The sequence below is a fragment of the Cryptomeria japonica genome, chromosome 8 (genome assembly GCF_030272615.1).
Source record: "Cryptomeria japonica chromosome 8, Sugi_1.0, whole genome shotgun sequence".
NCBI lineage: Eukaryota > Viridiplantae > Streptophyta > Pinopsida > Cupressales > Cupressaceae > Cryptomeria > Cryptomeria japonica.
Window position 1 is genome coordinate 42,201,515 of NC_081412.1, and position 25,772 is coordinate 42,227,286.

Genomic DNA, 25,772 nt, shown 5'->3' on the forward strand with positions numbered 1-25,772 from the left:
GCTCAAGAAAAAAAATCCCAAACCCTAGGTACATAAAAAATTCTTGAAACCCCAGATCTACTTCCAAAACAAAAATTCTCAAAACAAGAACAGGCAGTTGCAGATCTGAAGCTCTAATACCATATAGGAGTTGAGAAAATACAACACCACAGGAGCCCAAATAATCTCTGCAAGCTGAAAAACCTGTTACAAGGAGAAGCAATGAAGCAAATCACAGAAGGAAAGAATACACAGGAAAAATATGCTCCAAAATGTATTGTCAATAATAATCCTTCTTCATACAATGAAAAGAAAGAACTCAACCTTTAATAGGTCAAGAAACCCTAAAAGGGAAAACCTAGGTTTGCACATAACAATTAATTAAAACAATTAATTACATGCACCTAAAGTTAGCTTAAGTGTAAAAGAGATAAAGAGAACTTAAATAATTAAACAAATAATGTTTAATTAATCAAGTAAATACCCGAATACTCTAACATGATACTTGGCCTTGCGAAACCAACCTTTGTTTTTCCAAATGAAGCCATAACAATTAATTAAAACAATTAATTACATGCACCTAAAGTTAGCTTAAGTGTAAAAGAGATAAAGAGAACTTAAATAATTAAACAAATAATGTTTAATTAATCAAGTAAATACCTGAATACTCTAACATGATACTTGGCCTTGCGAAACCAACCTTTGTTTTTCCAAATGAAGCCATTTCCCTTCCATTTATGCGGGTCAATAGGGCACTGGTTGTCACTTGAATACATATTTCCATAATTCATTCACGGACTGAAATATCTGTCTCCATGGAACATGTCTTTTCTGCCAAAGTTAGCCTCTTTTTTTGAGAGGGTTGCAACCTACTTGCTTCAATGGGAAAGGCAATATTTGCTTTGTCGCTCCATGAACCAATCTTTGGGGCAACTTTGTTTTGACTAGGAATCTTCGCGACCTGAATGCCCAAACTTCGCCCATCGGCATCCCTGCACCTGCTGCCTTCAATCGCCACCATTTCGCTCCAATAATATTTTATAAAACAATAATTTGAATAAATATTTTATCAAACTATTAGGGTTTAATCTTTTCCATTGTATACCTTTCTCCAATAATTTTAAATTTTTTAAAATAAAAATCAATTTATAAAATAAAAAATACAATCATTTTACAAAATTACAATTACTTTTTATGATTGCAATTAAATTAGAGTTTAGAGTTATGGTTAGACTACAAGTAACCTTAGGTATTAATCTTGTTAAATTAGAATTAGAGTTTTTTTATTAAATTAGGGTTACTATGAGTGTCAGGGTTATCTTTTATATTGTCTTTTATATCTTGCATTATAATATTAAAATTATTATTTTAGTTAGGTTAGGGTTATCTTCATGTAGTTTAATATTAATAGAATTAAATAATATTACAATTACAATATATCTTTTTTTTTATCGGTACAATTACAATATATCTTAATGTTTCTAATACTCAACCTTATTTTTCAAAATTAGCTTACAATATATATAATACAAAATTAGGATTATAATTAAAATTGAATTGACTATTTCTAATTATAAATTATATAACTACAACCTTATATTTCACTTTCATAAAACTTTAATAATAACTAAAAATCAAATCATTTAAACAATCTTATATTTCACTTTCATAAAACTTTACTAATAACTAAAAATCAAATCATTTAAACAAGTATTCTTATTCTTATTCTTAAAATTAAAAAATAATAATAATTAAAAAAAAAAAATCTTAGATACTTTTCTTATTACATTTATTACTTGCTTCTATTACAATATTAATGTGACAAGTACTAACCAGATGACCCTTGTTTATCTTGCATTTGTGAATTGCGCTCACCTTTACAAATATATCACATACAGCAAAATTCTTCAAACACTCTACTTCGGAAAAAAATCTCCCAATTTTCATGCCCGGGACCGTTAGTACTTGACTGCCAAGAAAGATTCATCATTTGATTTGCAAAACCCCAAGGCGATTTTATATTTACTTGACTGCCAAGAAAGACCCATCATTTGATTTGCAAAACCCCATTGCGAGTTTAGGGCTCCGAATATATCCTCTTTTTCGTTCAAACCACAAATAGGGTAACTAAAAGGAAATTTTTTTTGTGCTTATGGTTGACGGGGGAAGTATTCAAGTAATTTCAAAACCTCAAGGTGATTTGCAAAACCCCTAGGCCAGTGAGCATTGAAAGGAGCAGTTGTGCTCATGGGTGCTCGAGTGAGTTGCAGTATTCGTATTCGATCTCTAGAAAAGTAGAGCACCCATGGCTTCGAAAGGACTGTTAGCAAAATTAAGGCGGAGTGTTTCATACAGGCACGCCTCGTCGTGGTCTTATGTTGGTGGCCACAAGGGTTTTGATGGTCAGGATTTTGTGTGGTGTGTGAGGCAGGAGGACGAGAAAGCGGGTAAAGTTAAGCATAACGATTTTGGGCGCTACACGCAGAGATTTACCACAGGCTTCGCAACATGCGGTTTGCATCAAGGGATAGAAGTAAACTTTGGAGGGCTAAGGTATGTGAGCAGCAGCAGGAGCAACAGCAGCATAGGGGAAGGGCCGGACAAGATTGAATTATTGAATGATGTGGCGGAGGTCCTGGGCGACACCAGTATCGATATTGTCAATGCAAGTCCGGTTGTCAATGAAGTGGCTGTTGCAGCTGCTGATTCCGCCTATCCTGTTGCTGCTCTGCAATACTTCATCGAGGCTGTTCACCTATATTGTGCATTACCTTGGTATATGTTCTTTTTTAGTAGACATCATAGGAGAAGTATTGCATTGAAGAGCAACATTTTTTTTTCATTCTCTCTCAAGAAAAGCAAAGGAAGCCAATCACAATCGTTTATCAATCTTCTCGCTTGAATGGCACCAATTAGAAAGCGTTTGGATTTACCTTTAATGTAATGCTTGCCCTCTCGCGCCAACTGAAATTGGTTGGTTCTCCTTAAGAAGATTGCATTTCTCTTATACATGCAAGGCTGGCAAATACTACTGCACAAACATCGAGTGGTACAATATCCGCTATGATTCCATCAATGAAATGCTTGCCAATAGTAAACTTTACCTTGCATTGCTTTCTTACCCTTAGCCCTACTCCTTGTTAAACCGATCCCAATGAATAAGATCTAAGATGATCGTGCACTTGCAAACTTAACTTGTCTATGAACTGTTTAGGAATCAAGTTGACTTGAGAGCAAGAATAAAAAAAAAAATAGCTTTGTCTTTCTAGTTGTGATTTTAATATGAAAAGCCTTTATTAGTTCATTTTCTCACAGAGCCTCATTGCTTTTTAAACATCTCTTTGTGGACTGAAGTACAAGACAGCCTCTTATCCCCTTGTAAGTAAATTCAATCTGGTCCATGGAAAAAGTTATAGATTATTTATTTTTGTTTTTTCAAGGATGGAACTTTGGATGCAATAGTCAACATGCTTCATATGATGGTCATCAACATCACAACCCCACAATGTTTCCTAATCACTTTCTTTGCGAAGGTAGAAGTAGCGTTAAGCTTACCTTTCCATTTTCTCTTTACCTTGTGGTTAGAATTACTGTTTTGTTGTTTTTACTGATTTATAGAGGGAGAGGCCCCCCATTCTTCTCCAACTCTAGATGGTGGGCTTGAAAATAAGCTTGATCTTGTTTTTGTCTCAAGCATTTTCAATATAGCTGCCATTTTCATGGAAAAAAAGATAGATTTTTGCCTAATAAGAGTTTTGAATTGATTTCTATTGGTAAACAGATCTTTTGCTGCAGTTTTACCTTGAAAAATGACCCTGAATTGATTGACAGGCAGCAACAAATGTTCCAACAGTTGGAGAGATTGTTAGTGAATTAGCATTCCTCCTCTGCGTTTGAGAGGGGCAGCTCTCTTGTACGATAAGTTTTGGATTTTTAAGGGTATGCTTTTAACCACAAAGCAGGAAAGACAGCTAAACTCAAGCAGAAACAGGAAAAAAATCACAAAGAAAGAACAATGAATAGAAAGATTCATTCCACAGGAAAGAACAGAAAAGCATGGAACTAGGTTTAAAGTTGAATGCAATCTTAGAAAAATACAATCACATAGGCTCAAATGAATCATAGATCAAATAATAACCTATAATTCCATTCTATATACACGAAGAAACCATATACGTGAAAGAGGAAAACAACTGTATTCAATCACATAACAAAATATTTAGAGAAAAGGTTGCAAACTGGACATTTGAACAATTAATAGCTAGGTTGCCGGTTGGGGTTCGGGCACCGGTTCGGGTTCAAAGAATCGGTACGTAGGTACGACAAAAATTTGAAAAGGGGTTTGGGTTCGTTAGTACAAAAACATATATATATTTATGCAGCCTATAAGCATGAATTAAGATTAGCGTGTCACATAGCATCATATAAACAACAAAACAAACATAAACTTGTAATCATAGCATCATGATCATACCATAATAGCATCATATACATCAAGTTTAATATCAAAATGCCAAAATATTCAAGTATCATTGTTTCAACTTTCAACAATTTAAAGTTCAATCATCAAATGGATTCTCTAAATTTCTAATTTATCATCCTCATTCTCCTCTTCCTCCTCATCCTCAGCATTGACATTGACATTAGATGAGCCAATGTGATGTCCCCATTCTAGTTAGGGTTTTAGAGTTGATGAGTTAGCTTATTTTTTTGGACCCTCGTAGGCTAACAGGGTATGGACAGAGGGTCATGGGGACAGTGGATGGAGGATGACGTTCTTCAGTTCAGGGTTGGGTTCAATTCAGGCTTCGTTTGAGCAGTTTCTGACTTCGTTTGAGGGATTTGCTATTTATAGCATTTGGGCTATTTATAGATGGGAAGTTGGTTATTTTTAGACAAGCCCCTGGTCACATGGGTTTTGGGAGCTTTATCTCCAGCTTCTGATGGTTCATCTTTTGGAGTCATATTGAGAGAGATTTTAAATTTTCAGTGAATTACAGGCAATATTTTTATTTTTTTAATTTTTTTTGATTGAGGTCTAGACTTGTGAGCACGACAACCCAACAAGGGCATGAAGCCCGCGAGCTGCCAGCTTAGCGAGGGCCTTCACAAAGTATTTGTTGCCACCTGATACGAGGGCACGAGCCAATAGGCCGAACCTCTTCGGCTAAGAGCCAAGGATTGAGGGGTATCCATTCTGCCAAATTTGCCCGAGGCACAATCCCGGCCTCATCCCTTATGATGTCGGAGCCTTGCACTCAGCAAGACTTGATCCCTGGTGGGCTCATTTGGAGCCATTCAACTTCACTAGTAGACCAAGGGCCCATTGACATTATAGGCAATATTTAATAAATGACATTGACTTTTTAATAAAATATTTCACTTAAATTTATTTAAGTGACATTATTTTTCTCCATAGTTGCGTGCCCATATTAAAAGTGTTTTAACACAATGATATTTTTCAAACCCTAAAAGCAACCCTAATTAAAAATCGTGGGTTTTTGCATAAAGCCACCCCCTTGAGAAATCAAACTCATTAATTTGTTGATCATTTGATATCTCTTCCTCTCTGGGTTTTGGAGCTTGAGGGTTTTAGATTGGATTCTTCATTGGAGAACGTCTATTCTTCAGTGCATGGTAATGGTGAGATTGTGAAAGATCAGTTGAATTGTTGTAGCGGTGGTTGGCTTCATTTAAAAGTCAAATTGGTGATGATTGCAGACAGATTTGGCTTCTTACAGGGCAGATTTGTTGTAGGTTTTCTTATTTACTGTTATTGTTGTTAATTTTCTATGGTTTGGAGGCCTCCTTTCCCAAACACTCAGCTTGCTCATTAAATTGGCGCCATCTTCTACTGTTTGGGCGTCTTATTATTAAAATAAGAGCAGATCTGAATTGTTTTCTGAATAAAAATCAGAACTTTGTAAGTCGCTGATTTAATCTTTTTATTTCAATAAATTGGCTAAGGACCTATGGGTATGCTTCTAAAATCTCCAATTTATTGTTTCAGCTGATTATTTCAAGTATTATTTTCAATATGTGATGAAAATGAAGAAACCCCTTTTGCAACTTCTGTCTATTTTTGAAAGACCATCTTTAATAATAAAAAATACAAAAAAAATTACAATATTACAGCAGGTTGAAGAATTTAACTAGCAAGGGTTCATCATAGCCAATGCCACTTGCACTTGCACTATAAGTTTGCTCGCTATTCGAGTCATCAAGTGTTAATGCAACAAGCTGAGAAGCGGGAGCATCCAAATCGGTATGCTTTGACTCTATATCCCACATCTTCGTTTCCCCATGGGCGTAGTCACGTTGTTTGTGTGAAAGAAGACGTAGGTTGGAATGCACATAGACTAAATTCTGTGCTCTTTTTAATAGCAACCTATTGCGCTTTACTGAGTGGATGAAAGAGTATGCGTTGTAATTTCTTTTTGAAGCAAATGAACTAGCAACGTATGAAGACAAAGTAAACAATTAAAGTTATACATTTATAAAATTAAAATTAAAAATTACTAGCAACGTATGAAGACAAATTAAACTATAAATAAACTTGTGATAAATTTTAATTAATTAAACTTGTGATAAAACTTTGGCAGCGAGGGGTTGTAGGTGTTGGAAGCTTGCGCCATGGAAGTACCACCGACTATGAACATCCTTCTTGGATCTATGACGAAGAGTATCAACACTTAGATCATTTCCATTTGCAAATTCTATGAACTCGTTTGTAACAATATCTCGCAAATCATCATTAGGATAGAGTCTAAGGAATGCTGCCTTGTACCCATTAGATACTTCTAGATCTCTCCACGGTGGAATCCTTCCTGGTTTATCAAGAAATTGATTGCTATAGTACTTTGGTGTCAAGGTATAGGCAAGAAGATACAAAGGAGCGGTCATCTTATTCCACCTTTCTACAACGATTGCTTCCACTTCTTTGAAGAATTTCTCCTCGAGGTCATTCTCTCTTGCATTTATAGTGCACTTAATTTTTTCAAGCATTGAGTCAATGCTATCATAAATCTCACAAATGCAAGGCCTATCCATGTCAGTATAGCGAATCATGCTCATAATGGGCTTAGTGATACTAAGTCACAAGATCCCACCATGACTCATCCAATATTCCGTCCCTAATTTTTGCTACCCTCTCACTGCTACTTTGCTTTCATATAGTCCAATTGGTGCTGATCACCATATTGCATAGTGCCACTCTAACTTTCACAAGTCGTCTCAAGATGATTGTGTTTGATTCAAAACGGGTCTCGGCAACCTATAACACAAATTAATGCCAAAATGATTAAAAAATAAAGCCAAACTTTAAAGAATACATAATATAGCTTACAAAATGATATTATGAACATTGAAAATTAAAAAAATCAGAAAATGTAAAATTAAATTACTATTTTACTTACCTTCAATAGCTCCAAATTCGAAAAGGATATAAAAATCCCTTTAGACATGTGGTGGTTTGTGATGAATATCTAGATGTTCTCAGCCTCTGCATGATAACTTAATGATGAACGAATAGTACCAAACCGGTACTGAGAGGGGGGGGTGAATCAGTACAGGCAAAAACACAACCTTAAACCGGTTTGTCAACTAACACTTATGCACTGACAGACAAACAGCAGCACCGGTCCTTCAACAGAGTTCAACCGACAAAACCCAGTATAACTAAGACAAGCAAAGACCGATTAGCACTTATCTTCTCATATAATCTAACTCTTCATTCCCATTTCACCCTAATGCATGAACAGGCAATCTATCATCAAAGATGTACATATTATTGCAAGATCAACATGCATCACCGCTTAACAGAAAACAATCATAACATCACATGAAGAAAACATCACACTTGACACACATTTTTTTCACGTGGAAATCCAACTGGGAAAAACCACGGTGGGGATGAATACCCACAAGCTTGTTTTTGAACTCTTTAGAAGTCCGCTTTGTTAGGAGCCTTGTCCGGTTAAAGACAGATACAATAAGTTCTGTTAGGAACCGATCCTGTTAGGGATCACCCGGTTAAGGGATGGCTACAATACCCGATTAAGGGTTAAACCCTGTTAAGGGTACCTTGTTAGAGGATTTCAAGAACTCAATAGCTAAAGGATATCAATGACTCAGTAGCTTCGAGTTACCCTGTTAAAGGATTTTCAACAAGCCGGTTAAGGCTACCCTGTTAGGGTATTTCACAACTGTTGAAGTGGCCAAAGATCAACAGGTATATCAATGACCTGATAATAGCACTCAATGCCAATGCAGATCCGCTTAAGCTCCTCTTCACCTTCTGCACTTACACTCTGCAGATATGACTTCTCTCCTCTGGTCTGGCAAGAATCACGTATCTCTTCTCTTAGATACACACACAAAACTTTTGCCAACAACTTTAGAAAGAAACACAACATTGACCTTATAGGAAACAGACAGGTCGGTAGCATAAACCCTAAACCCTAAACCTGTTAGGTGAAGCAATTCAAACGGTTCAATCCTGACCGTTGATCCTACTGCATTGAATGCAACAGTCTTGATCCAATCTCAAGACATTCTCCATCGTTCGTTTTCCACCGATTTCATGGCGGCTGATAACCCATCACACTCTATCACCGTTTACAGACTTTGCACATTCCCAAGGTAGATAAGAACACTCTTCTTTATGCAAGATCCTTCACGCGCACAAGGCTTACGTGGCAACACTATCTGTTCTTCGTTATCATGCTAACTTCATCACATAAAGTCACCTTGAAGCACTCCAACCGGAAGCCCTGAAGTTGAAACTACCTACCAACCGGTAGTCATACAATGCTTCCATGTGCCAGTTCCCATAACCTTATGCCGGTTCACCTTGAACAAGCACACCGCTTCACTTTGGTACAGATACCGGTTCACAGTGTTATACTGGTTCTTACATATGCCGATTCTCACCTCTTCAGTGTATTGACATCAATGACAACATACAATGTCATTATGTCCACATACCGGTTCACATAATGCGAACACTGCATACACATCTTTGATCCATTTTATTTTATTCCCAATCTTTTGTAGCATAAGATTGAGTGAATGGACCGCACAAGGTGTCCAAAAGATGTGATCATAGCGTTCCTCAACCAACAAACCAGCAGCTCTACAATTTTTTGCATTGTCCTTTATGACTTGGATAACATTGCGGGGTCCCACTGACTCAATGGCGAAGATGAGAATATCTGCAATAAATTTGCCATCTTTTATTTGGCCCTCGCAATCCACAACTTTAAAAAACGTTGCCTCTTTAGGGGACACCGCTATGACATTGATCAAGGGATGATTTTTAGAATCTTTCCACCCATCTAATACAATTGATACACCTGTCTCAGCCCATGAATCCCTTATGGGTTTCAATGTATCTTCAACCCCCTTCATCTCTTTTTCCAATAAGGTTCCACGTACCTTCTCATAACCTGGGCCCTTATACCCTCTTGGAGCTTCATTAACACTTTTGAACATTTGCTTCCAATATGGGGAGCGAACGACATTGAAAGCCAACCCATTTGCATATATGCACCTTGCTACAACTTGGTCAGCAATGTCTCGACTCATTTTGAAATGCGGTTTCTAAAGGCCCCTTTGTTTTTTTGCATGTCAAGGGTGCTTCACTTTGAGGTTCAGCTGAGGAAATAAGGGGTGGTTTTTGTTGATGTGTCTTTTATACACGATCAAACACAAAATAAAATACCCAAAGGTACCTTATTCTCTCTTGAACAAAGCTTCCCCGAATGCTGAAGATTTCGCCTAAGGATCAATCGAGGCAACTCCAAAGTTCTAATATGTAGGTTCTCTACTTGTGGATAAGCACCAGTGTTCATTGTGTTTGTTGTTTCATCAAGGGGCCTTACGTACTTTCTATGAAAACTGGTTCTTGCAACTACTTTACCAATGAGGAACTGGGTTTTCCTAATACTAATCGATGTTTCAAAAAAAAAGGCAAAAGATAGGGGATTCGAGAGGGCTATGCTAAACTAGGCCTAAGAATGACTAAATGGAGGGTGATCTTGGTGAATCTCTACCAATCTCAATATTGCCATAGAACAACAACTCTACTGGAATTGGTGCGATCTTCTAAGGGAATTCAATGATTTTCGAATCATTAATGAAAATAGATACTATCAATAAGATACATATCAATATTCAAATAATGATTGAACTCTAAACAATTTCAATATCTCCAGTTGACCACACTAGGCACGCTTACAATCAGTAAGGGGCTAGTGGTTTGGACTATGAGCTTTACCAAAAGATCAAACACAACATTTATCACTCAATCTAATTCCAAAATCTAAGTACTATCTTCACTAAGAGTGATTCAAGAAGATAAACAACCATGTAAGAAGCCACAAAGATTGCAATAAAACACCATAACTTCAATATTTCATTGATCTCATAGCAAAATATGACAACAATTGTTCAACTTTCTCTCTTCACCAATATTGAAGTTATGGTGTTTTATTGCAATCTTTGTGGCCCTTTACATGGTTGTTCATCTTCTTGAAATCACTCTTATTAAAGATATTATTTAGATGTTAGAGTTAGATTGAGTGATAAATGCTGTGTTTGATCTTTTAGTGGAAGCTCATAGTCCAAACCACTAGCCTCTTACTAATTGTAAGTGTGCCCTCTGTGGTCAACTGGAGATATTGAAATTGCTTAGGGTTCAATCATTACTTGAATACAGATATGTATTCTATTGATAGTATCTATGTTCATTAATGATTTGAAAAATCTTTGAATTCCCTTAGAAGATCGCATCGATTCCAGTAGAGTTGTTATTCTATGGCAACACTGAAATTGGTAGAGTTTCACTAAGATATATCCTTTTGTTTAAGACAAAGCCAAGTGAAAAAGGAGGTGAATTAAGCCTAGAAGAGCAATTTCGCTCCTGACCCTTCCAAAGGGTCCATAGCGAATTTCTTCATAAGGCATTCTACCTTGCTCAAACCTATGAACTAATCCATTCCTAAGCATTCTTGAAGGCAAATCACTTGTTTTTGATGAGGAAAAGTTGAAAATGAAGTCAATGATGGAATATTGAGCCTAAAACATCAATTTCGCTCTTGACCCTTCCAAAGGGTCCAAAGCGAAATTCTTGGGAGACCTTATTTCCTCACTAAAACCTTGAAATGAACACCACTTTGAGAGCAAGTTGACTTGATGGTGATAGAAGGAGGTTTGAGAAGTTAAATTCAAGGCAAAGAAAGGAGAAAGGAAGTGTGAAATGAGCTTAAAGACAAATTTCACTCCTGACCCTTCCAAAGGGTCCAGAGCAAAATTTCTTAAAAACATTATTTTCCTCCTTGTTCAAACCAAGAACCTTATCCCTATGGCGTAGTAGAGGAATGATTGATGCATATTTGCCTTACAAGGAGAATTGGAGCAAAGGAAATGATGGAATTAAGACTAAATTGCAAATTTCACTCCTGACCCTTCCAAAGGGTCCAGAGCGAAATTTCCTATAACCCCTACTTGCTCCTTGTTGTGACCAAGATCTTGATTTCTAAGGCATGGTTGGGAAAGCATTGATTCATACTTGCCTTTGAAAGGTGATTTAAGGCAATGAAGTGATGAAAATGGACCTAAAATGCAAATTTCCCTCCTGACCCTCCCAAAGGGTCTAGAGCGAAATCCTTAGCTAGACTCTCAATTTCACATAAGTGCACTAAGGCAACTTTGTTTTGATAGCAAACGGACTTGATCATGGTAAGAGGAGGTTTGATAAGACAATTTTGAGGTGATTGGAGAGAAAAGGAAATGTAAAATGAGCCTAAGGAATAATTTCGCTCCTGACCCTTCCAAAGGGTCTAGAGCGAATTTTCATAGAATCCTCCTTCTTGCTTCAAATTTGGACCAAATTTGTGCCTTGGAGTTTTAGTTAGGACGTTATCATATCTTGGGAGCAATTGAAGGGTGAAAAGGTGGAAGATTTGAGTCTAAAGAGCAAAAATCGCTCCTAACCCTCTCAAAGGGTCCAGAGTGAAATCCTAAGATAGCCTAATTTCTTGCCAAAACACTTTGAAGTAGACATCACTTTGAGGGTAGATGAACTAGATTGAGATGGGGAGAGGACCTAAAAGCCAAACTTAGAACTAAAGTTGAAGGAAATGGTCAAGATTTGTGCAAATAACTTTTTCGCTCCTTACCCTCCCAAAGGGTCTAGAGCGAAATTCCCTATAGAACCTGTCCTTCCAAGGGTACACAAGCGAGTTTTCTCATAGTTGCCTTTGAACATCAAGATTTGTGCAAGGAGATCTCCGATATGTCTTCCTAGCAAACCTCAAGGGTGAAACAACATGGATGAAGGTGATATAGAGTGTTTTAATGCTTGTCCAAGCCTAATACCCCTAGTTCGCTTTTGCCCCTTTCAAAGGAACAAGAGCGAATTTTTTCAAAACACCTTATTCCTCACCTAAATCGTTCATCAAGCCTTATAAGTTATTTTGAGCAACTAGGGAAAATTTGCCTAAATTCAAGCACTTGTTAAATTCAAAACTTCATAAAATTCACCCTTTGGCGCCAAAGCAAATTTTTTAATTTTATTTAAGCAAAGTTGGCCAGCTCAAAAGGGAATTAAATTTTTTTTTTATCAAAGTCGGCCTTTTGAAAGAAAGATGGAAGCGCCTATAAAGGGGAAGTAAATCTCAAAATCATTAATCATTCAGTCATTCTTCCTTAAGCGAATTTGACGAGCAGACTTGAAGAAGCGAATTCCAGCAGATAGAAGGCGAATTTCAGGTTTAAGAAGGCAAAACTCATATAATAAATCAGGCAGATTTAACCTTCTTAATCTCAGACCTGATCCTCTCAAGGACAACTTAGAAGATCAGCAATCCTTCGAAGGTGAATTTGAGGTGCAGACCTGAAGCTTTTAGCAGAACAAATTTCTTTGAACAGCATTTTGGAAAGAGTTGAATTCAATAGCAAGGCATTATTTCCCCCCTCTTTTCAAGATCATTCTCTTTAAGGCTCAAAAATCAAGGTTAAGGTATGTGCAATCTGATTTATTTTGAAGAGGATTAAATGAAGATCTGATTTTGTTTAATATGTTTTAAAGATAGGTCTTCATAATTTAGATTAATTCATTTGTAATTTCAATTTGTAAATTTCAAGGATTATTCATTCAAGTTCAAATTGAAGCTCAATTGTTCCTTTTATGGTCTTGAATCACCTATCTAGGTTACCATACCTAAAACTTAACTTAAGCCCTTTTTATAGGTAACAAATGGTGGCCCCCAAGGCAAGTGGATCCTCTACCCGGCAAGCTCTCATTAAAGAAGATCAAAAGAATGACGACTTGGAGACAAGGATCGTATCCAAATGGAGCAATATTAGAGACACCAACTTAGGAAACTTCAAGGTGAAGAAGTTTTGAGAAGCACCCTACATCGGCAAGCCATCACCCATAGCCAAGAAGATAATTGAGAGTGGGATCATCAAGGCCGCAGACTTCCCTCCTGTAGTCAGATGTCATGAGTTAATGATCGAATGTGCCAGGCACTATGATTCGCATTCAAGGACGATTGTAGCCAAAGATGGAACTATCTTCACCTATCTCTTAGAAGGAGCTATAAGTGAAGCTTTTCATTTTTCAGAGCAGAGAGATATGATCTACAAGAGCCTAGAAGGAGCTAAGTCTATCTACGAAGATGATCCTAATACCTGTCTAAACTTCATCAATAAGAATTGGTTACTCAAAAGTAGGCCTCGCCTAAATAAGATACCCAATACACCTCACAAAATTGATTTCCAAGAAGAATTCAGAGACTCGATTACCATGCTTAATTGAATTGTAGGTGCCTCCCAAGCCTTCTTTTTCGACAGGTGGATGTTCTTCTTCATACAGGTGATTGTTCAAGGGAAAGGAATGTTCAACTAGGCCAGGATTGTTAGTAACAACCTAGACGTGCAGTTGAGGAGGCTAGTCCCCACTAAGTCATTCCACATGAGTTCGTATGTTATATATTCTTTAGCCAGATCTTTTGAGTATGCAGGACTACCACACAAAGGAGTTGTTGGGAGAGGGTCCGGAGAGATAAGAGTATGCGATTCTTATGCTCAATTGCATCATCCGCCTAAGAATTACTATAAGCTAGTCAACGATACTTTCACAATGCATATCACCAAGACACTACAAGGAGGAATTCACCAAAGGTTGTCTCCAGAAGCACAAGAACTCGTGAAGAAACATGGTGCATGGTTCGTTCAATTTCCTAAATTCACCTACATCAGGATCCATGGATGTCCTTCACTTCCTTATATGTTGCCGAGGTATCCTACGGATAGAATAGTACTAGAATAGTACTACTTGAGGTGACTAGACAACTGGCAGCTTGTGCTAAGGCATCAAGACACAAGCATGGGAATGGTATCCCTACACCTATTTCACTTGGAAATTCAATTGAAGTATGTCCTAATTCTCAAGCAACTGAAGTTGCAGAAAAGGAGGTATCTCTCTACTCATTCACATCTTTTGCCTCGAGAGAAAATTTCGATCCTAATGGTCATATGGAAGAAACAGTTGCGAAGAAGTATAGGCATGTGTTTCAAGTAGAGGACTTCTGGATGAATGTTCAAGATGATGTAGAGGTAAAAAGAAAGATGCACTCTCGCTTGCCCTTAGATCTTATCAGGAAATGCAAAGTTTATAGAGTAGCAGATCAAGCACAAGAGAGGTAGATATCTTCAATCTTCCTATGAGAAAGAAGACAAAGAAATGAAGATTGCTTGGGCTGAGCAAGAAGTCGCAGACTTCAGAGCATTTATGGATCCAGTCTTGAGTTGTACTCACAGATGGGTAGATGTCCAACATCAAAAGTTGAAGGAACAAAACATAGCTATGACATTCAACTTAGAAACAAGAACAAAAGAAGGAGAGGCGAGTGCAAGTGAGAACACTTCTCATTCTAAGGGGTCGAAGAGAAAAGGACCTGAAAAGAGAGAATCATCCAAGAAAAAACAAAAGGTGAATCCTGATCATCCCTCGAGTGCTTCTTCTAGACATGAAAAGGAGGTAAGTCAAGGAGAGGATCAAAGAGAGAAGGTGTATGAGATAGATGAGTCTATGGAATCCACAGTATAGAATGACAAACAAGACAAAGGAAGGACACCTCAACACTCATCAAGTCAATATCTTCCTCTCCAAGTTGATGTTAATGAGCAACAAAGAGAAAGCAATGCTGATGAAGCGACATCTTTTTTTAGAGGCAAGAAGCCATTGCTTTAGGAAGTACAAGGAAGAGAAGGAAAGCCTTCCATTCCAGATTAGCTTAGAGAAAGATTGATGAGGATAATTGTGGTTGAAGATGAGGAACAAGTATTTGATTTAGAAAACCTTTTAGGCAATTCTCAAGAGGAGGTTGAAAGGAAGAAAACTACAAAGATGTCAAAGGTAATCAGAGATGATACAGGATCCAGAAAGATACATATAGCTACACCAACAGTGGACAAGTATGATGATGAGATCATGGCAGAAGAATATGATTTAGAGACATTTGATCTTGGCCCAGTTACCTCTGAGCAAGCCATGGAAGATGCGACTAATTTAGTAAGGGTAGTTAATGATAAACTAAAAGAAGAAATGGAAAAGAATAAAAGGTTGGAAAAGTAGATTAACGCTTGGAGGAATTATTTTAGCCACCTTAACCAGCCGTTAAGGTGACAGGATCCAGTAGTCTCACCCTTGCAGGCACTCCCTCTTGAGTCAATAAATCAGGTAGAAAAGATGAAGAACTTAGCCTGACTCATGGATACATGGATTGATAGATCCTACATGGTAGCTAAGGAATTTGTTTGAAGAATGATGGAAACAGTCCACAGGGCCATCCAAGTCCTTGAGATCATTCATAATCTAGTGGTATCTGTCGATGCATTCACTCACACTAGAGACATTGTCATCCCAGTATTGCAAGTGGTAAGAAGGACATCAAGACAGGTTTTAGCACAAGAGAGGATAATTGATGGTGGAACCCATAATCTCCTACAATGGTCAACTTTGCTCCAAATGAAGGAAGTTCTATTCAAGGACATCAATAATAGGTGCAGCTGAGTTGAGGACACTATCCATCCTATTCAGGATAAGGTGTTTGATGTATTGTGTGCAATCCTTGATAGAAGGATAGAGATTGAAACAAATGTGGACGTCCAAGAATTGGAGGACAGGTTCAAGGTCATCTTTTGTAGAGAGGAAGATGTAATCACAGAAGAGTAGCGAGATCAGATGTATACTACTATGTTCTTGATTGAGAAGACAAAAGAGTTGGAGCACGGATGGGAGATGACTCTTCTTTTGGCCTTTGATGAGGTCCTTCACTTGGAAGAGCGAATGAAGAACCTGCCAGGTATTATGTCCAGATTTATTGAATATTCCAGAAAGGAACAAGGAAAAGGGAACAAAATTCTAGATGAGAAGTTGTTATGAAATGATGTGGCGATTCAATCCCTATTGGACGATGCTTGCTCGTTATTTGTCCCAATTTCTATTGGGTATGTTAGGATAATGCTTATCTGATTAGGGTTTTTTTTGTAACAAACCCTAATTAGGGTTTAGGTGTCAAAATCTCAGCCCTCGATCTTCTTTAAATTTGGGCCATTCATTGTATTTGAGAATGCTATATAAGCTCTCACTCATTTCATTTTAAAGGTTAAGGTTAAGAGGAATAAGTTTATTAGCAGCAGAGAAGAAGAGTAGTTATAGAAATTTGGTGAAGAGGGAAAGTTGAACAATTGTTGTTATATTTTGCTATGAGATCAATGAAATATTGAAGTTATGGTGTTTTATTGCAATCTTTTTGGCCCTTTACATGGTTGTTCATCTTCTTGAAATCACTCTTATTAAAGATAGTATTTAGATGTTAGAGTTAGATTGAGTGATAAATGCTGTGTTTGATCTTTTAGTGGAAGCTCATAGTCCAAACCACTAGCCTCTTATTGATTGTAAGTGTGTCCTATGTTGTCAACTAGAGATATTGAAATGTTTTAGGGTTCAATCATTACTTGAATACTGATATGTATCCTATTGATAGTATCTATGTTCATTAATGATTCAAAAATCTTTGAATTCCCTTAGAATATCGCACTGATTCTAGTAGAGTTGTTATTCTATGGCAATATTGAGATTGGTAGAGTTTCACTAAGATCGCCCTCCATTTAGTCATTCTTAGGCTTAGTTTAGCATAGCCCTCTCGAATCCTTTATCTTTTGCCTTTTTTTGAAACATCGGTTAGTATTAGGAAAATCCAGTTCCTCATTGGTAAAGTAGTCGCACTAACCAGCTTTCATAGAAAGTACGTAAGGCCCCTTGATGAAACAGCAAACACAACGAACACTGGTGCTTATCCACAAGTAGAGAACCTACAATTTTAGAACCTTGGAGTTGCCTCGATTGATCCTTAGGCAAAATCTTCAGCATTCGGGGAAGCTTTGTTCAAGAGAGGATAAGGTACCTTTGGGTATTTTATTCTGTGTTTGATTGTGTATAAAAGACACATGAACAGGTACCCAGCATACTTTTATTGCAAGTGGCATTGGGGTTGCATGTGGTTCTTCTAATCTATTTGTATTTATCTAATGTGAATGGTGATATTGATGTTGGTCTTCATGATTATGATACTGATTACTAATTGTGTTATTTTAATATTTACCCAATGAACAATGAATTCAGAATAGCTATGATGAAATTCAAGTTTTGACAAATTGCTATTTAATTAGTATATTATATTTCAAATTTGTTACATTTATGGTAGTTTTATCTAGCATATACATGATATGTGGTGTTCTGAATTTAATTCTTATTTTTAGTTGCAAACATATATATATGTTTTTTGTATGGACATACCCAAAGGTGCCCCACCCTCCAAAAATTTTCTGCTGTTCTGGCACATTGCACCCACATACCCATACTTGCATATGATTCTGATTTGGCAACTTAGGTAATAACTCAACACACTCAAATCAAAAGATGTCAGGTTTGATATTGGTGTTGTGCAGTATTTCAAAGTTAATGGAAATACTATCTCCGCTGGTTGAGTTACTATGCATTTATTTGTCAAAGAAGTGGGGAATTTGGATATGGGGTAGCATAGAGGGCATGCTTAATTGCAAAAAGGAATTTTTCTTGAAATTTTGATGGCAGAGGACTTATCAAACTGACAAATGACTCTGTAGATGAATGACAATACAAAGGACTCATCATGTACAATGTTTAATTTTTTTTTATTTTGCAAAGTTGCAGTTATAGTTATGATAGTCATTTATAGATATTTTTTTTGGCATTTTGAACAGAAATAGTTTCTTATGAGTATTGTTAAGAAGAGATCTTGTAAATATTGCTAAAAAGGGATATGCCATGCTGTCTGAGATTCTAAGTTTTTAACTTTTTATTGTAGGTGGGCATCTATAGCAGCATCGACTCTCCTCATCCGTTCTCTTACAATACCAATTTTGATTTCTCAATTAAAAGCCACTACCAGACTGACAGTATGTATATCATCATTTTGGATGTTTCTGTGCTAGACAAATGGACTCATTCTAATGCTTGCTAAGGATTATTTACTAATTGAAATTCATAAAAATCATTCTTCAAGTAGTGCTCACTTGCACATAAATTGTCCACTCCATCACAATAGCAGAAACACCCAGTTGTAATTAAATAAACAGGTATTAGATCTAAGGGATGCTAACTTAGCAGATTTTCTTGTTGAATTATATTTCTATTTAGGATGTGGAATCAATAACTATTTATGCTTTACAATTAATAGGAAATTCTAGTGAAGAATGTCATGCCCCCGCCACAGAGTCTCAGATAACAGCATTTAAATGCTATAAATCATTGCCTTTAAGCCACAGCGAAGGAAATACAAAGGGGAGCAATAGTTATGGGCAGCGGTTCCTCCAAAGGGTGCATGTTTTACCAAACAAAATTAAGGAAGCATTGTTTGGTTTTGAATGGGCAGTGATTAGTATAAAGGAGGGATGCTTCACTTATGAGAAGTTGTATCCCTTGTGAAGAGTTGCTATACTAATAAAAGTTGTGACTCTTCATCTCTTCATGGGGAATATAAAAGGTGGGTCTATTCATTGGGAAAAGGCATTGAATCATCAAGTCTGATTTGGAAAAAGAATTCAGAAATAAAATACAGCAATCTATAATATTAAGGAAAGTAATTGGTATACAAATTTTATTGTATTTATCTCAACATAAATCTGTTAGGATGCTTTAAGTTTTACTTGTTTGATTAAATTGCCAATTCAGCAAGAAACATAGGATTAGCAATTATTAACCTAATTTCCATCAGCAATCATGTTTGGAATCAATGTGAAATGTTTGATAGGAAGATGCAGCAGTACTGGTCTTTTCTCATCAATCACACCAACCCCAAGATGGATGGACTGGAGGTCCTGCCATACTTGTGGGCCAAGGGGCCTAATGACTTGGGGGCTCATTCCATGCCCTTGGGCTTGGTTGAGGGGGACAGTCTCCCGATGTCCTATTAAGCTTTTCCATTGGATTCCTACTATGGTTGGCTATGGAAATAAGCTATGAAATGATATGAATGCTTTCATTTTAATAGAGATTACTTGTATACGATCATAGATTCTTGATATTAATGCTTTGATGTTAATCAATATTGTTTATAAGATCTAATTTAGGATTTTCTCTAAAATGGCATTACATTTATGTAATTTTATCATAGAATTCTATTTGTTGGAATTGTTTATTTTTGGCAAATTTCAGGTATATCCCAAAAGGGGACATTACAAAGAAAGTTTGTTTGTAACGCAAAATCAAGGTTTAGAATCTGGATGGTTTTGTTTATGCTTTATCTAATACATGTCTAATGAAAACTCATTTTGGGTTGCATTATTATCTAGTTTAGTTGAGCAGAAGTATAAGCTTGTACATATATAAATACAGTTTTATATGTGTTACCATGGCAGCACACACACATAAATATCATCTTAGATAGGTCAAACATAATGTCAGCATTTTATCTTCTCCTTTCATGATCACATACCTTCCATCTGAAGTCATCCTCCCAACCCATACAAACAAAAATCTCTCCTTTTCTGTCAAAGTCTAAATGGACTAGAAGCTGATTCTGAGGAGTTTATGTACTTCTTCAAGCCACCTCCTTGTTACTTTCAGCTCACAACTCCTAAAGCAGCAAGCTCCACAGAATCAAATAAGATTATGTGAGGAGAATTCGGAAGAATTCTTACAACGTTATGAAAAATAATAGTCATAAAAGCCTTCTTTCTAATTAAGAAAGAGAACGGGAAGCACCCTGAAGTTTCAATTCTCCATGGAAGGGATGGAAAGTAGGTTATGGCTGTTGTAAGAATAAGGCATTGATCTGCAGATTTATAGGGTCTTTTTCTGCTCTCAAAACATTACATTTCTGGGTATAAGAAAATTGGAAGCCTATGGGTGCAGTTGACTTTCTAATGATGCCTAAGGGGCATTTCATGGAAATATTGTGCACAAAATAGGAAAATTACCATATTTGCTTGAAATGACTAATGGAAAATTTGGGTTTCCATTGTTTAACCTAATATAGGATCTCCCAAGCACAGTCCCAGCGTGGATGAATATCCCTTCTTTTCCAAGTGGACACTGGCAAGAATACTCACCAAGGAATGTAGGAGGAGCCATTGGGTAATACATAACAGCCTATGGCTACACAAAACATCATGGGGTTCTTATATATGGTAGGATCTGTTTCTAGTCTATATCTGGTGAAAGCCTTACCAAAGAATACTTCTAGGTTTTGGGTAGAGTTGAGTTGGGACGACAGTTAGAGTCTAACTGTGAAACTATAGATTTCAGGTGTAGATCTTGCTATGGCAATGGGCAACTATTTCAAGGCAATCATCTCTGCAATATAGGAAAACTATCAAATATACCAAGGTCTTTGTTTTTTGAATAATTTGGGTTATTTCATGAAAAACTGGTTTCTATTGTTCAACTCAATAGAGGATCTCCCAAACACAATGCCACGTGTGTAAGTCTTCTTTTTCTTCCAAGTAAATACTGGCAAGAATACTCACTAAGGAGGGCAAGAGGAGCTATTGGGGAATACATATCAGACATTGACTTAACAAGGAATCCTGTAGTGCTCAGCTATGCTAGAAGCTGTGTTTGCATAGATCTGGCAAAAGCCTTACCAAAAAATATTGCTAGATTTGGGTTGTGTTGAGTGGGAACAACAGGTAGACTATGAAACTGAATTTTTTAGATGTAGATCTTACCATGGGCATTGGTACCTTGTTTGGTTTGGGCTCTGCTTACCACAAAATATAAACTCCCAAGCAAATACACACAGTGTTTCCTTCACAGGGAAGTGAAGTATATCATCAGTTTCCACCCTCTCTTTCTTAATCTCAACCACAATAGAGAAAAAGTAGAGGAGAAATCGCAAAGAGTATATTAAAGAAAAGATAAACCACTATCCAAAATAGGCTCATATTGTTTTTGCTTCACTCGCTGAGATTGAAACAGAAATAGAAGTAACAGGCACTTGGGAAGCTAAGAACCTCACAACTCCACTTGAACAACACATGAACAAAGCAAGAACATGCCACCTATTTGATAAGCTACAAACAAACCGAAAAACAACAAAAATAAATGCATTTTTGGTACAAATTTAGATAAAATGTGCATAGAAAAAAAGTCCATAGTTAAACTTATGGATAGTATTCATGCATGGACATTGGCAAGGCCAAACACTATAATAAAAAGGATTGGTTATAGTTCCACTCCCAAAGGAACTAAACGTTGGTTTACAAGCACTGATCAAGCAATTGAATGGGTGGACATCTTCACTCTCGCTGATGTGAGTACTCATGGAATTTAAAGGGATTCGGTCAACTTAGTAAACAACATTTTCTCTACAAGATACACTGGATATGATTCTCCTTAAAGAAACAATTGGCTCTGACTCCTTAAGAAAACTGTAGTGTAAGAGTATTCTGGAGCTCTAAGCAGTTTATATATCATTGTTAACACCAAAATTATGGTTTAATGGGATCCTACCAGGTTTGCTATTGTTCACACTCCTCTTTTCCCTGCAGCCTAGTTTCCCATTTCAACTCCTTTGAGTTTTAGTGTAATATCTTCATAGCAAGTCTATTTGTACTTCCTGATAGGAACACAAAAGGCAGTATTTGAACCAAATCAACCAGTTGTTTTAGACCTTCATCCATTTATAAACTACTCTGGTGTTGCGTTTTAACACAATAAAGTTCCCTTAGAAAGGGAGCTTTGAATTCAACAAATGGACAGTAGATACTTTGTTGAGTCTTCTCACTCATATCCAAATGGTTGGCATTGATTTTACTTGGGGTGCTAAAACTCGGTGCTACAAAAGGAAGGGCATAAATTACACAGTGGTAAAGATCAATAGAATAATCCTTTTTGACAACTGGCTCACTGAAAACTATCAAATGAATCAGTGGATTAGTGAAACAACACTCTGAGATGATTGATCAATAGAGCTTAACGTTTAAATCTTTAAATCAAGCTCAAATAAACGTGCGGCTTCTCCACCATGAATTCTATTGAAATATCTTGACATGGTGGAAGGAAAAGCATTAGGTAAAGTATTTGCAATGTATTGATTTATGCATGAGCTTAAATATCTAAGATATAGACTCAAAGCTTGAAAGATGATACCTTTGAATACATTTTCTCAAAAATCACATAAATATGCAGTAATAGGGCACTACTCAAGAAGTTATCTGAGAAGAGGGCATATAGGATTTAAAAAAAGGAACAAAATCTCATCCACCCTCTCTTAACTAGGCATAGTTACCTAGGCATAGAAGAATGAAGCTTATTATTGGGGTTGATGAACTTATGAGACTGGGATAAAAAATGGTGACACAAACGCAAAATACTTGCACAAGTCTATTCTTAATAGGCAACGGCAAAACAATGTTGATGCCATAAAGTCAGCCCAAAGACACAGATAGCCAACGCAAATCATATCCTCCACCATACCAACTCATTCTTCTCTACTCTCCTTGGTAAGAGCTAATCAACAGAATGAGAGCCAAATTGCTGCAGGTGATCAAAGCTAATTGAAGACGAAGAAAGTTCCTTGTTTATGCAATAAGTAGCAGAACTTAAAGTAAAGTCAATGTCTTTCCCCCCTAAATGTACAAGCTTCTTGGATTTGATAGTGTCATGGGTTTTTGTTGTCAAGAATTTTTGGAAATTGTGAAAATTGATCATATATATATAGTCTTTTGTTGCTTTTGAAGCCTAAGAGCCTTTTGACTTTGTTTGCAAAGTTTGTTCTTCCCAAAAGTATCACATTGGTATTTTTGAGATTCTCATTGTTGGCATGTGGCTCTATGAGACAATTGTTAGGTGCTTCCGTACTTATCTTGGCCTTTTCATTTGTGTTCAAAGTACTATTGGAGTTTTGCAAGGTTTCCCTTTCTCATCAACCCTCATTGGTATCTACATTGATGAGTTGGAGGTCTTTTTAGACAACATATCAATGCTAACAAGGTCTCTTTCTTTGTTGTGATTGCTATCTTATTTTTTGTAGATGATGTGGTCCTCCTCTTTCATTCCCTTGATGACTTATATAGGCATCTTGATACACTTTTGGAATTTTGTGTTCTTCACCAACTTTTATTCAACCTCAATAAAACAAAAGCCATGGTCTTCAATGCCAGCTAGGATGCCCTTTGTAGGTTTTTTTCCTGCCACAAAGGGGACCCTATATAGTGTGGTTAGAACCACTAATATACTTATTAGGTGTTTGATTTTTGAGGCCTTCTCTTGCTTTGGCTTGCCTTAGTCTTGTCTTTACAAGTGATGTACTTCACTTTTGTTCTTGAGAACAGTGTCGAAACACATTTGTAGGATATCCTATCTAAGATATGTATTTTTGATGCAATAGCTAAGCTGACAACTCTTTATGGGTTTGACGTTTCAGGCCCTTGTTTGGGTTCTTTTGACGGGACTTTGGTTGAGAGGGTTTAGACTATAACATGTTTTTAGGTTCAAACAAACAGTTCCTTATGTATTGCCTACAACAAATTTGCTGCCCAATCCCTTCATCTCAAGACTATCTTTAGGTTCACTTGGTTTATGCACAAGTTGAAATCCATGAGCAGTTTTCTTTTATTTTGTGGGAGATATTTTTCTTGGTGCTTTATTCCTCCAAGAAGATTGCCTCTTTGGCTCCTCAGGCATTGACGTTGTTGGTTCTTTTGATGTTCTCACACTCTTGTTGGGAAATTAATTATTAGTGTTCACATAGGATGCATAAAATAAGTATGTGTTATGATAAAACTAAAGTGAGTTATAGAAACAACTCACGTAGTTATTCTAGATGTCAAAATAATAAGTTTGTTAGTATAAAATGAGTTGGTCAAACAACAACTCATTATAATTAGATAAGTTGTTTCCTATAAGGTAGGATCTACAAAATCCTATAAATATGTAACCTATATTGAATGAAATGGAGGAGCACAATATCATCTGAATAAAATTTGTGCAGCTTCATATGTCCTTGATCATAGAGTGGTAGAGAGAGGGGATAGAGGAAGAGTGATAGGGAGATAGATAGGTCTAGAGGGTAGATAAAGTGAGTGAGATAGAGAGAGCGAGAGAATGCAGAGAGGAGCCTACTAATTACTGAAATTTGACACCGTCTAAAAATTTAAAAGATCTTTTAAAATCTGTAATTTGCATTAAAACTCCTAGAGATCTGAAACCACTCTCAAACATCTTGCCAACCAATATATATGATATATAACTTAAAGTATAAGTTCTTATACCTAAATGTTATATTTCATGTATATATTTTGATGAAGAGAATGAGACTGACTTGAAAAACAGAAATTAGATAATTTTTTGACGTGTTTGGGCCTCTTTTTTATGCAGCGAAGTTTTTGCTAGGGAGCGAGTTTTTGTGTGAGTTTATGGCATAAATACTTGCCGAGCAAAAAAATTCGCGAGTTTTTCAAAACTCATCGAGGACTCGGTGGTTTTCCATCTATGATACAAATAATCGATAATGATCTTGATTTTAAAAAAAACTTGATGATACATTCTGTCTATATTGACTAACATATAATGAATGGAAGTTTATATCTTGACTACATGTGAGCTAAGTTCCCAGGATATAGATGCGAATTTGGAAGTTTAACATGGACCTAAGATGTCAAGTAGATGCATTCATTTTCATATACAACCAATAAACGATTCAACTACAAGTAACTACGAGTTTTATAAAACTAGGATCTAGTATGGGTTGAGCAAGTTCATCAATTTTGAATATAGACAAAGTTAAACTTGGTCTAATAAAACTATTAATGAAAAACGTTTTGTTGCACATATTGTCATTGATGTCAAAGAAGTATGGATGAGATTGTTGGTGAGATTAATTGTCATTGATGTCAAAGGTGCCATTGTTAATCTGTTGTTTGAAGCAAAAGGCCATAGGCCACAAATTGTTATCCATTACATTGAAGGTCGAGATTAATACTCATCTTAGCTTTCATTCTCTTGCATGATCAAATTCTATTGTTATATTCCAGGATGGCTGACTATGTTCTTACGAGATCAATTTAAATTCCTATATCTAATGCTGGCTGACGTCCTTTAGTATGAATGCCAAGAATAAATTACATATCTTACTTATCTTTGGCTGCCTTCATGATTATTCACATAAGACAAGAGCATTGTTAATCAGCCAAGTAATACATATAAGATGAGCGAATGATCTTAAATGATTATGAGT

The 25,772-nt window shown here is 36.5% G+C and overlaps 1 protein-coding gene across 1 annotated transcript in view; it reads left to right on the top strand.

Annotated features, from left to right (window-relative positions):
- The first annotated feature begins 1,886 nt into the window (after positions 1 to 1,886).
- Positions 1,887 to 25,772, top strand: part of LOC131026686 (mitochondrial inner membrane protein OXA1) — a 129,592-nt gene continuing 105,706 nt past the window's right edge. The window contains exons 1-2 of the mRNA XM_057956640.2: positions 1,887 to 2,754; positions 18,399 to 18,489. Of these exons, the coding sequence (XP_057812623.2) occupies positions 2,285 to 2,754; positions 18,399 to 18,489 (561 nt within the window). The 5' untranslated portion in view covers positions 1,887 to 2,284. The remainder of the gene's footprint in view (positions 2,755 to 18,398; positions 18,490 to 25,772) is intronic.